The sequence below is a fragment of the Anser anser genome (genome assembly GCF_964211835.1).
Source record: "Anser anser genome assembly, chromosome: 4".
Taxonomy (NCBI): Eukaryota; Metazoa; Chordata; class Aves; order Anseriformes; family Anatidae; genus Anser; species Anser anser.
Window position 1 is genome coordinate 16,243,944 of NC_139724.1, and position 12,029 is coordinate 16,255,972.

A 12,029-nucleotide genomic window follows, 5' to 3' on the forward strand; every position below is an offset into this window, starting at 1 on the left:
CTTTTCAGTTATTAATCACTTTAGTTCACATCTGAAACTCAGCCAGCTGAAAAGCAACCAGCTCTGGAGAACAGACTCGTGGAGCAGAACACAGTCAGCTCATAGCTTGGTCCCGACATCTGCATTTTACTACCTGTACTTCAGGAAGCTTTGCCAGGTTTAATGGCTCTGGACAATGCTGAGAAAATGTTCATTCTATGCGGAAGTTTATTAGATTAGCTGAGTAGGCGACATTCCGTGGAGAACTTCAGTGGATCATGGCCAATCCTGGTACTTTGTGTTTTAAATTGCATAGCAAGTGCTTTCAGTTTACCTACAAAAAATAACCAGTGGCTTAATGCTGAAGCTAAAAGATGAGATTAGGAACAAATGGGAGCTTTTTAGTTGTGAAAGGGACCTTTATCAGTGAAACAATTTACCAAGAGGCTACTACAGTAGTTTCTTTATCCTTGGAAACTTTAAACTGAAGATGGCATTTTTTTAAAAAAATATGTATTTCGTATCAATTTATGTGGGAATTAATCATTAACCTGTGTTAATATGCTGATTGGTTGCAACCACTTTTTGTGGCAGCATACACTAGAAATTTATCTCAGAATGTGTATGGGGTTTACAAACTTACCTCATAAACTGCAGGAAAGTTACAGGAATCATTTATATCCTACCAGAAGTTGGTACAAGCTCACGAAGTATATGTGGGCCTACAACTACTTTCTCATGGTCACAGTTCTTAAAATCGTAGCAAAACCAACATTTCAAAAGCTTTCAGCAGACAAATTTTCAAGTGATTTGTACTTGCAAGTGATTTGCATGCTCACAAGATTTTCTAAGAGTTGCTCAGCACCCACGTCACTAGGCCTTCTGGGCAGGAAGGTGATGAGCCCTTCTGAGAATTCAGCAACAGGATTCTGTGCTTAGCACTGCAAGATATGGTTTTCCTTTTTCTGACAAAACCTGTTATAAAGTATGGGTTCATAGAAACTGAAACAGATTTTGGCTTCCTAGCATCCCTCCAGCTATCCTGGGATTGCTAATGCCTGCTCCCAGTATCTTGCAGACGAGAAGGTAAAATCAGGAATCAAGGTGTTAATCTGTTTGACAAGTAAAATCAGACATTTAAAAAAAATTTGCACATTCACATTTAATTGATAAAACTAGTAGTGCATTGTCAGGGTGGTTGTATTGAATGCTCTGAATGTGTTAGTGCTAAGAGAACATTTTCTCTCAGGAGAGCAGAAGGGAGCATAACTTGCTCTCAGGAGCATCTTGCTCTGGGCATGAGCTATACACACAGCAAGAAACAGTCCTGGTCACAGAGAATATATCCCTTAACCAAAGGGATGGAGGAGAAAAGCACAGGAAGTAACCAGAAAGCTCTGGTTTGTAACAGAGCCCATTTGATACTGATTCCAAAGTCATAGCCTCTAGATGATCCAGTTACAAATGGTGTTACACATACCAGCATTCAGATTCAGGGGTCTGGGCTAGAGGAAGTTGCCAAAGGTTTTACAGCTGGACTGTACAATACTCTGCAGATACCAAAGAATTTTTTATTTGTTTGAGGGCCAATAGAAATTGCTATAATTGCTTTTAATCATAGAATGCTTGGAAAAGACCTTAAAGACCGTCCAGTTCCAACCCCTTGCCATGGGCAGAGACACCTCCCATTAGACCAGGTTGCTCAAAGACCCATCCGGCCTGGCCTTGAGATTTAAAGCAATTTTAGCTGCTAGAGGCTATCTTGCTTCTAGAAGAAGTTGTACCAAGGTTACCTTTGCTGCTACTTGGAGTGGAGGGAGGAGCAGCGGATTTAAAACATTTTTGTTCATTAAAGTATGACAAAAGACCCTATTCTGCCCAGGCATACAGCCCGCAAAGCTGTTTAGGGACTGAAAGAATCAATTGAGGCGATCCAATTGAGGTAGCAGAACAAAAGATCTCGGCCAGTGTAATTAGCTAAGTATTGCATGCTGTTCTTTCTGCCCCCACTTAGTTAATCAATCAGGACACTGAGTGATGATTCGCATTTCAGGCAGATGGCTGAGTGACAGACGCCTCTTCCTCTGATAGATGGGCTGAGTTGAAACACTGGCCAGAATCACCAGGGCTCTTCTGAAAGCCACGTCTTCACTGTAGTGTCTATGTGCATCATTTTTACCAGGAGTTGAAGCCATCTGCCTGGTAGATGGATATCTACTGCCTTCTTCCAAAGTGAAGGCAGTTCTCATGACAAGCGGTGACAGTACAAATGGCAAGGATGTCACCCCAATGAACAGTGCAGAGCTGAGCACTGTAGCACACATCATCTCGTGCCTCTGTTTGGCATTCAGGTAAACATCGCTGCACCACCTGTCTCTTTACAGCCATCGTGAGCTCATGGCAGTGGAAAGCACAATCACTTGTAAGAAACTTAACTCCTTGTCCCCACAGCTGCTAGGTAAATGAGCCTGGCTCACTGTGGTGGGTGCAACAGGGCCTATTAAACTGCATTTCTTTGTCTCTTTGATTTGAGGAGGAATGCTAGTAAGGAAGAGAGGAAGGCAGCTTTATTAAATCTAGCTTCTGAGTTACCATGACTGGGCTTTGTGTGTGTGTTTTTAAGGCAAATATGTGCAGAAGGACAGCCGGGAAGTTAAACAGGCTGGCACAGAGGGATGCCTTGGTTTGATTTTGGGGTCAGGTGCAAGCTGTTTTATGCAGTTAGCAAATCCCTCAATCTGCCCATGCTTTCACCTGTGAAATGGAAAGCGTAGCACTTCATCTTTTTGTGTGGCTTCTTTAGAGGAGGAAGGCACTTGAACACAAACATAGCATTGCAGCTGCACTTTCGGGAGGGATCACCAGAGTGCACTTCTGTGCCAACAAAAATGGTCAAGAGGCCACCACCACTGCACTGTTTTCATACATTAGAGGGAAAATCCAGTAAGGGCAATAACGCAGGACAGAATCAAGCTGCTAAGCCTCTGTTCAGATCTGGAGGGCTGTCCAACCAGCAAAAGAGAGATTCAACAAAAAGAGGGTAATCTGGCTCCAGTTATAATTCCACTTGAGGAACAGATGCTGGGACTTCTGCTGCAACTGTTGCTCTGTGCAGCTCTTCAAAGGGCGAGCTTTGTACATTTTTAATTACTATGCTGGCAAGTGTGAAAGAAAACAGCAGCAGTTCAATATGAGTGTTCACAAAAGTTTCTGCTGGGACAGCTGCAAAGTCAGACTTGCAGCCCTAAAGTTTGTCGTCTCATTTCCCTCTGGTTTTACTCTTCTCCTGCCAGGCCCTTTGAATGTGATCTGAATTCTTTAAGCTCACCCAAGCTTTTCACATATTCAATGCAGTCTAGACATGACCTGTTTTTAACTTACTAGGTTAAGGACACTCCCTCTACAAGAAGGAATATCCTTAAAATGTCAGCCTGGTGGATGTGGGTCCGGAGCCACGTCGTGGGCCTTGCTGCTGTCATTCTGTGCAGTCCCTTGCTGTCCACGTAGTGCTGGTGGATGAACTGCTGAAGGGCTGTAGTGGTGCTTGGCGTGAAGAAAGCTGGGAAAAATCCTGCCCAAAATTTAGGCCCCTGTTTAGATTCTAGAGGTCTGTAATGTTAGGGTCAGCGGCACAATTGATGACAGTGCAGTTTGTCTCATGAATCATCACTCACTGCTTCTTGGATTAAGCCAGGTCTACCACAGGCAGCGGATCAAGCTGCTGCAGAGAGGGGGCTGCAAGTTTGAGGGCTCAAAAAAATGGGCTTGCATTGAATCTGGAAGCCTTGTGAAGGGGCTGGTACTGGCCTTCTTTAGTCATAGCACAGTGAAATACCTATTCCAAGGCCTTTCAGGGCGGTGCTGCATGGATATTGCTTTCTTACAGTAGCAGGAGCTGTTCTCTGAAAAATACTTCAGTATAGGCTTCATCTGAATGCCATCAAATGGAAAAGGCGTATACTGAGTTCTGCAATGCTTGGTCAAGTCCCCATAAGGGTGTTAGTCAACCTAATTTCAAACAGCCCAAAGAGTGCCTGCCACAGTGTTTCTGCCTTGAGGTTTCAAGTGTACTTTTTGTTTTGTCCTCTTAGAACTTTTACGCAATCTTAACTTTTTCTGCAGCTCACTTGACTCAGCTGTTGTTGCAGGCTTGTTTCTCAGAAGGGATGTTTTCATCATTCACAGGATCTATTTTTAAGCTCCTCAAAGATTGCTTAAGTGAGAATGATATCCCAGAGAGCTGTACAGGATGCTGTGGGTATGGCAGCTGATCTCGGGGACGCTGCGGAGTGACTTGGAGCTGAAACAATTGACCACATTCATTGAAACGGCAGGGAGACCAGAGGGAAACAGAATGTAGTTACCTTCACTGGAATTTGGCCAGCATCCCAGCTACCACTAATGCCTCTGCTCTTGTAGGAATGTCCTGGGATTTTCATTAATGTATGATTCAGCTTATAAAAACATGTGCCTGCTGCCTTAGCCCCTGGAGCTATGGCAGTCAAAGAAAGGCGATTTAGCCAATGTGTAACGACTGGATTTAGCAGGCACGTTCCTTTCCATTCTAGTTACTTCTGCTCTCCTCACCCTTTGTTCTCTTTCCCGTCCCCAAAATGCAAGAGTAAAGTTTCCAGTGTACTGCATAAACTACACAGGCAGCGAGCCCCTGTGCTCCGTTCAGGTAGCGTTGGGGTGCTGTTCCCATTGTGCATGAAGCAGAAATACGGTTCTTCAGTGCTTAAGACTGAAATGGAAAAGGTTGTGCAATACTGAGATAAAGTGTTCCCTGTGCCCAGACTAGCTAAGCTCATCTGCATTCAGAGTCACCTCATGTCTTTAGTGCTGATACCTTCGGGACGTACATGTGAAAAGAGGCCAGCAAGTCAAAGTGGCATTCTCGCGGTGCAGGAGCTAAGTCACTTTTTGCGTACTGTTCTAATTTAGGTGTAAAACTTGAGTAAGCCTAAAAGTACTCATGGAGGACATGCCCTTGTAATCCAATTCTTTCCTGGGATCAAGCATCTTCCACTGCTGATGTCTAAACAGGTCATTCCACATTGCCCTTGTTAATGGGAATCTTGTACTTGTTTGTCCTGTCAGTTTATTTTCAAGGACATTTTTGGAAACAGAAAAGCAGCAAAAAAAATTGAGAGGACTGTGAGAAACCAGGAAATCATACCAAGCGGCGGAAAAGACAGGAAGAGGATGCACATTTTCAGTTTGTGTTTCTGAAACAGTTGCAGTGGACTTTTCAGTGGCACACGTGGCAGAACAAGGATTTGAAACCCTTGCTCTGGAAAGGCATTTACGTGTCAAACTGCTGGGTCTAACCTTTGCGTTTTGAGGTGCAGGGCAAAGTGCAAATATAAGCTTCTGCAAAGTTAGCAGCCATTTGGAGCGTGTGTTGAGGTTTGTCTCACAGAAAAGTTTCAGAAGAGAAACATAAAAGTGAGAGCTCTCCAGCATGCAGGAAGAAGACAGTGGGCAATGTCCCTGGTGTTTATACAGGTATGTTTACCTCGTCCATCTCCATGCCACCTGACAGCATCTGGAAACTTAGAAACTTAGCGCTGGAAACTTAGACCTGCCTCAACCTGAACTCCACCTAAATTCATTTATGTGTCTACTGCAACTAAAAATAGTTTTACCAAAAAGTGTTTGGCTTGATAAATAGGTAAGCTCCAAAACTCAGCCATAAATCACCTCTCCTAAAAAAAGGTATTCCTTGCATACCCCAGGAGCTTTTGGATCATTAAGGTCCACTTCTGCAGTATAAAATTAGCAAGAAGGTTCCCACATTGCTGTGTTTAAATGTGGCCTTGGTAATCACCAGCTAAGCCTGCTCTTATCATCTTGTTTTCAAAATTGCTCTAAATTTTTCTTGAGCTGGCAAGAGACCCTGCATGTGCAGGTTGAAGACATTTAGGCTGACACGTGGGCAGGGGATTTGGTGGTGCCTTTGGCCTCTTGGCCGCTGGTTGAAGAATTGACACGGAGCCCAAACAAAATGATTTCAGTGCTTATTAACTTGACTGTTATGCAAAATTGGGCAGCCTGAGGTGTTCTGAGGACACATTGACAGGGAACATGCTCTCAACCATTTCCTATCAGCAAAAATGGTAGAGAGCTGCAGAGCAGAGAGACTGCGGAGGTCATGGCTGAAGGAGTGGGTAGGATAAGGAGGTATCAGGCAGACAGGCTGAGGTGGTCAGTACCCTTCTGTCTCCTTTTGTAACTTAACAGAAGACTGCAACATTCACTGGTGAGTCTGCTTCTTCAAGGTCTAAATTAAGAAGTAACCCCAAATGCCACTGTTGAACATTTTTTTTTCTTACTTTTTCACACCATAAACTTCATTTATGCACCTGCCTTTGAAATCTTTGAGATACTCAGCCCGGCTTAAGTGCAGCGACTGCTCTATTTCCACGACAACAGCAGTAATTGACCTTTCAGATGAGCTTTCAGCTAGTGCATAACTCATGTTACTGAAAACAGAACTACCCACAGGTCTGGAGGGTGAAATTCAGACTTAGGCTTGGATTTGACCTGACAGCGTTTCATTCCTCTTCTCACTAACACTATGTGAGCTGCTGCTTTAGCCCATCATTAGCAAAGCATCCCTCACAGTTTGAGTCCCACCAGCTGCAAACGAGATAGCACGGAGAAAAGCAATTGTCCTTTGAATTTTGAACTGCCGCGGGGTGGCAGCAGGGGACAAGGATAGTGGCTGCAGGGGGAGCGATGTGAACAAACCAACCGAAGCTGTGCATCTCCCCTTCAGTTTATTCCTCTGTCTCCCTGGTGCTCCCGGTAAGAACATACAGAAAAAAAAGAGAAGAAACAAAACAAACAAAAAAAAACAACCTGCAAGACACCCACAAGACCTAAGCAACGAGAGGCTTTTCAGTTCTGAGTTTCTTGTGCTCTTTTCCATTTGGACAGCTCATTAGGACCGTGTTAGGAAGACATGCACAGCTAAGACTGCACACTTTCACATGAGTTCATAGGGAGAAGTTCTCAAACACTCAGCCTGCCTGTCCTGGCAGAACGGGGTTGGCTGTCAGAAGTATGTGCTCAGTTTGAAATTCAAGGTATTTGTTGTTCCAGCATGAAGAACTCATCACTCTCCTCCCTCCTTTGCTGTCAGTTGTTTCCAAGTATGTTATGGCAATTCTTTACTATTTGGAGTTATGATAGTGTCATGGAAAATGCTGCCAGGGATTTCTTTTCATGGGTCGATGTGGTGTGAGGGGACTCTGGTTGATGGTGCCACCAGGTGCTGCCTGCTTAGACCCCCCTGACATGGGCACCGATCCCACAGATAGCCGTGCCTGTGTCTGACATGCTCCTGTGCTTCAGTGCATGGGGGACCAGAAGCAATCCATTCTGCCTCATGAATGCCCATTTTTAAAAAATAGCTGCTGCACTTGGATTTCTGGGGCTGGCCATCTCAGCAGCAGTGCTTAGGGTCTCAGAAACGTAGTCTTCCTTTTGCTTCCAGGAGGCTTTTCCTTCCAGGAAGCACTAAAACACGCTGGAGATGCAGAGGAGAGAAGGCATCAGGGAGGAAGGGTGAGAAGCTGATCTGTAGGCAAAGAAAAAGAATCTCCAGGGCTATGAGCCTGGCATCTCTCATGGGCACTAAATTCACTTGAGAAGACTTTTTAATAATTATAGGAGGCTGGGGGAATAAAGAAAGGGTTTGCCAAGTGTGATGTGATGACAATGGCTTGGACCGTAAAATTCCTCTTTTGTACCGGCACCGTCACTCTGAGCCGTGCGCTGTTGCCATTATCTGGTCCGAGGGGAGTTCTTGCTGTGTTATTGTGGAGTGTGTGTGACCTGGCATCGAGTCAAAAAGCAGCAAGCTGGGATGAACTTGCCCAGATACTTAGGGAGAGCGCGTTAGCATTTCCTTCTCATTACCTAGGGATGCCAGTGCTGCTCTCTTGCCCTAAAGGACACGGCTCTCAGTGTCGAGCTGTGTTTTAATTGCTGCTGTCTGCTCCCAGCTTCGATCTTCAAAGTGTTTCTGAAAATTTTTGTTTGATTCTTGCTGAAATGAGTGAGAAATGAATACCTAAATTCCTTAGGCAGCTATTGAATGTGTTGCTAGAACTCCAGTCAGTTCATCAGGCTGTGCTGCATCTTTTTTTTCTCTTGCATACAGATAATTTAGTGGGTATTAGTTTGCATTTGATAGGCTTGGGGAGAAAGGAGGAGCATGGTAAGGGAATATAGGGCAAAAGAAAGGAAAATGGTAGCACAATGGGAGAGGGGACAGCCACAGCAAATAGAGAAGAATGAAGACAAAAGAGATGAGAGGAGCCAGAGGTACAGGAGACAGGATGTCCAAAAGCAGTTCCTCTTGATTGTAGGAAGGGAAAATTGCCGTGAGGGAAAGCAGCTTAATGCTGGGGACATGGTATAAATATTAAGGGGGAGAGTCTCATTTGGCCTCTGTATGGCGTGACCTGGCAGTCAGCACAGACTGCAGCTCCAGCACTAATGTGTGATTCTTTCTGTGACCCTGAAAAAGTTACGCAAACATTGCTTCTGTTTTTATTTCTCCCTAATTTAGAAGCAATACTTTGTGCTGTCTTTCCATGCTGTCGGAAGGTCAAATGAACTAATGGAAGGAAGGTTCTCATTATTTCTGTTGTCATTACTATTATTACTGCTATTTATAGTAACAGGTGTAATGAAAGCGTTAAATATTAGGGAATGGAAATAAGGGGAAGAGAAGTGGGAAGTGTCAAAAGCAATAATTGGCCATGCTGGGTCCAACAACCTGTCCCCAGGAGAGACTAATACTACATGTTCCAGTAGCCAGAAAGTCATGTAATTTCAGGTTTACATGATTTCTAGAATTACCCAATTACAGGGCAGATCTTCTTAGAGTTTCTGCTTTGAATTCACACCAGCGAAATATCAAGGCAGGAAATTCCCTGTCTAATCATGGAGTGAAAAAAAATATATATGTATCATCAACTGTACTTCTAGAGCCTGCTGTTGGTGACTTCTCTGAACTGATCACTCGTGCATACATCCTAGCCATCCTTTTTCACATGGAAGTGTTACCTAGTTACCCCAGAAAGACACAAGCCAAAGAATACAAAATCCTGGCAAGATGTGTAAAGCATCTTCTAAAAAGCACACGAGGCAGTGATACGTAACAAGAACTCAAAGGCAAGTTCCAAATGTTGTCATTTGCTCCTTGTATTTAGAACACACAGGTGGGAGATTAAAGAAATAACTCAATTTCCTGCCATGGCAGTTCCCGTGATGCCAGGGTTGGAGCTCAAAATGTCCTTGGAATAGAGTAAGTAGCAAAAATAATTTTGCAGACACATCTTCAACTGGTTGGTTTTCCTAGATGGCAAGAACAGGAGGAGGGAGGGTACGTAAGGTGATGCTGTGAGAAGAGAGTATGCAAAGCCAAAGAAACTGCAAACAGCCAAAAATGAGCTCCTGTGTTGGGTGGGCCTGTGTTTGATGGCACCGCCACCTACAGTCACTATCAAAATACCATGGGAGCTGGGGGGTTGATCATTGAAACCTTGCTAGGTGGTGGGACGTGTGAGAAATGGCTGTGAAACTGGGGACAGGATGGCAAAGCAGGATGAGGAAAGGACTCCTGACTGTGGAAACCTTGGGTGTGTTTAGGAGCAAAGGAGAAGACCTTTCCAACAGACTCTTTGACAGACGGCTATTTTTACCTCTCACATGGTGGAGCAAACATTAACTCCCAGATAACGTGCAGTCACTGGAGAGGGGAAAACTGTGTCAGCTGCAAGAGAGTTAACAGGGAAGGAGTTCTCATAGCCCCTTGAGCTGATATCGCCCTGATAATTGCTGCAGACCAAACAGGATCAAGTTAGCGTGCGCCAGGCCCCAGTATTTGTAATATACCCTCTGTGGAATGCGTGGAATGGATTGTTTGCAAAAACCAAACAGCGAACAAAGAAGTAAGGCTCTCTCTGCTTGCCATGTGCACGGGCAGGGTGTGTTCTGCAGGCAACACCCTCCTGGGATAAAAGCTGGCCTCACGCAGGAAGCAGAGAAGGAGCAGGAGAAAGCAATCCCTCAGGTTTTAACACTGGAATGGAGCGAGCGGTTCTCTGCACCTGCACAGGTGTGCCTTGCTGTGGTGGCTGTTACTGAGACACACATCAGTGCTTTGTTTCCGTGCCTTGCCCGGTTGTTGCATTCTTTGAGCAAGAGGAGAGAAAGGTAGGAAGAAGCACTGAAGAGGTCTGAAGAAGCACTGAGAGCTCTCTGAACACTCTGACACAGAGCAGCCAAGTGGCGGGAGAGCCAGGAGAGGAGCCATCTCCTGTCCTCTGGCCTCCTTTTTCCTGTCTCTCTGGGTTAGCAGGAGATGGGCTGTTTGCTGCCAAAGCGAAGCATGTCAGAATGTCATTTCATAGGCATGTTGCAGCTGGCTTTATGCTGGCTGAAAATGAGCTGATTTTTCCCCTCTTCTGCAGGTGCCCTTGCTTTTCCTCACCTCTAGGCTAAGTCCATGTGTTGCAGATGTCTCCCTGTAGCTGTGAGTGGGCTTTGCTGTTGACACAGCTTTTCCGCATCTCTGTTTCCTGTCCCTCTCTTTGTCTAACCTGTCCATTCGCACTGTAAGGCTTGGGGCAGGAACTGTCCATGCTAATGTGTTTGCACCATGCCTCTAGCAGAGGGACCTGACAGGGCTGTGCGTGTTACCATAGAGCAAACACAGATTAGTTCCTTGTCTTGTATATATGGATGGGTGTGGAGAAGATTTATTGTTAGTTTTGCCTCCCATTACAAAAAAAAAAAAAAAAAGGATCCTGGAGGCTTCTTAAAGGTCTGAAGTCAAAGCTGTATTGGAGTTCCGTCTGTCTTTGTGCACCAGCTGAAAGAAAACTTGATTTTTGCTGCTCTATGCTTAAGAAGGTACAAAATTATCTAAGAGCTAAGCTTTCTTTCCTCTGCTGGCTTAGGAATTTAGAGTCACTGAGAGGAGGCAGACACAGACTCATCCACGCATGTCTTCTTATCTCTTGCAGCTGAAGCCAGCAATCTGTTTTCCATTCACTTCTTGCCACTTTTTGCTGAGGGGCTGACTGCTGAGATTAACCTTGCTTCCAGGACAGGAAACAATCACACAGGAAATGGGAAGGTGTGGAAATGTTGGAGCCTGCAGGGTAGTCAGAGGAATGACCTTGAATCCTGGCCACTTGTCAGTAACTTGCATCCAGCCTGCTTGGAGCACCATGGCATTTCCGCAGCTGGGTCACTGCTTTGGTCCCCACAGCCAATTTTCGCTCCGTAATTATACTGGGAAAGGTCTTGGTCCTTCAGGGAGCGCCTGTCTGCGCTGGAGCAGGAGCATCCCAGCATTTCGCCTGCAGTCCTGTCTCCAGACCATCCAGGTTCAAGGACAAGGGGAAGGCAGCCCAGATACTGCCTTACTCCTGGGCCAGGTTTGGGGACAGCCAGGTGGCACAGGGGCAGTGATGCTTCCTGCCGCGTGCAGATGGGGCTGTAGAGGAGGCGTGGTGCTCAGTCAGCAAGGCGTAGCAGGTTTCCGCCTGGATCTGTAGCACTTGGAGGGGAAGCAGCAACACTGCTGCTTCATTTTGGCTTTGGGGAATATCCATAAAAAGTGAGGTCCTGGTCCCCTTTGTACTAGAGGCTCTAATACATAATAACATTTTCACTCAGCATCCTGGACAGATTTCAGTTTTGGTAAATACAACCTGCTTGCCTGAAATCCCTCTTCTGAAAAAAGGATGTGTGGTTGCTGTTCTTTTCAGCGTTCCTAGGGCTAGCCTTAGACATGGACAAAATAAGGATTGCCTCAGGCAGCAGAGCACGGGACTACGAGAGGAGTAAAGCCACAGGGACGAGGAGCAATTTCTCCAGTGACATTGTCTTGAGGGAAGCTCCTCTGTCCCACTGAGGGACGGGTGGCCTTGCTCTCTGAGCAGTGCCTACCTTTGGCCACCCAGCAGTGGGAAAGCAGCTTTGGCAGCAGAAGTGCACCCACAGTGGGAAGGGGAGAGGCGAGG

At 45.5% G+C, this 12,029-nt stretch overlaps 1 protein-coding gene across 5 annotated transcripts in view; it reads left to right on the forward strand.

Moving 5' to 3' along the window:
* Nucleotides 1-12,029, forward strand: part of SHROOM3 (shroom family member 3) — a 150,878-nt gene that overhangs the window by 29,448 nt on the left and 109,401 nt on the right. For 2 of the 5 annotated variants that reach the window (XM_083835243.1, XM_083835247.1), the window contains exon 1: nucleotides 9,896-10,114. The exons of 2 other annotated variants lie outside the window; for them this stretch is intronic. In XM_083835243.1, coding sequence (XP_083691369.1) covers nucleotides 9,902-10,114 — 213 coding nt within the window. In that variant the 5' untranslated portion in view covers nucleotides 9,896-9,901. Of the gene's footprint in view, nucleotides 1-2,849; nucleotides 3,106-9,895; nucleotides 10,115-12,029 lie in introns of those variants that run through there. One more of the 5 variants, XM_083835250.1, reaches the window with a different exon arrangement.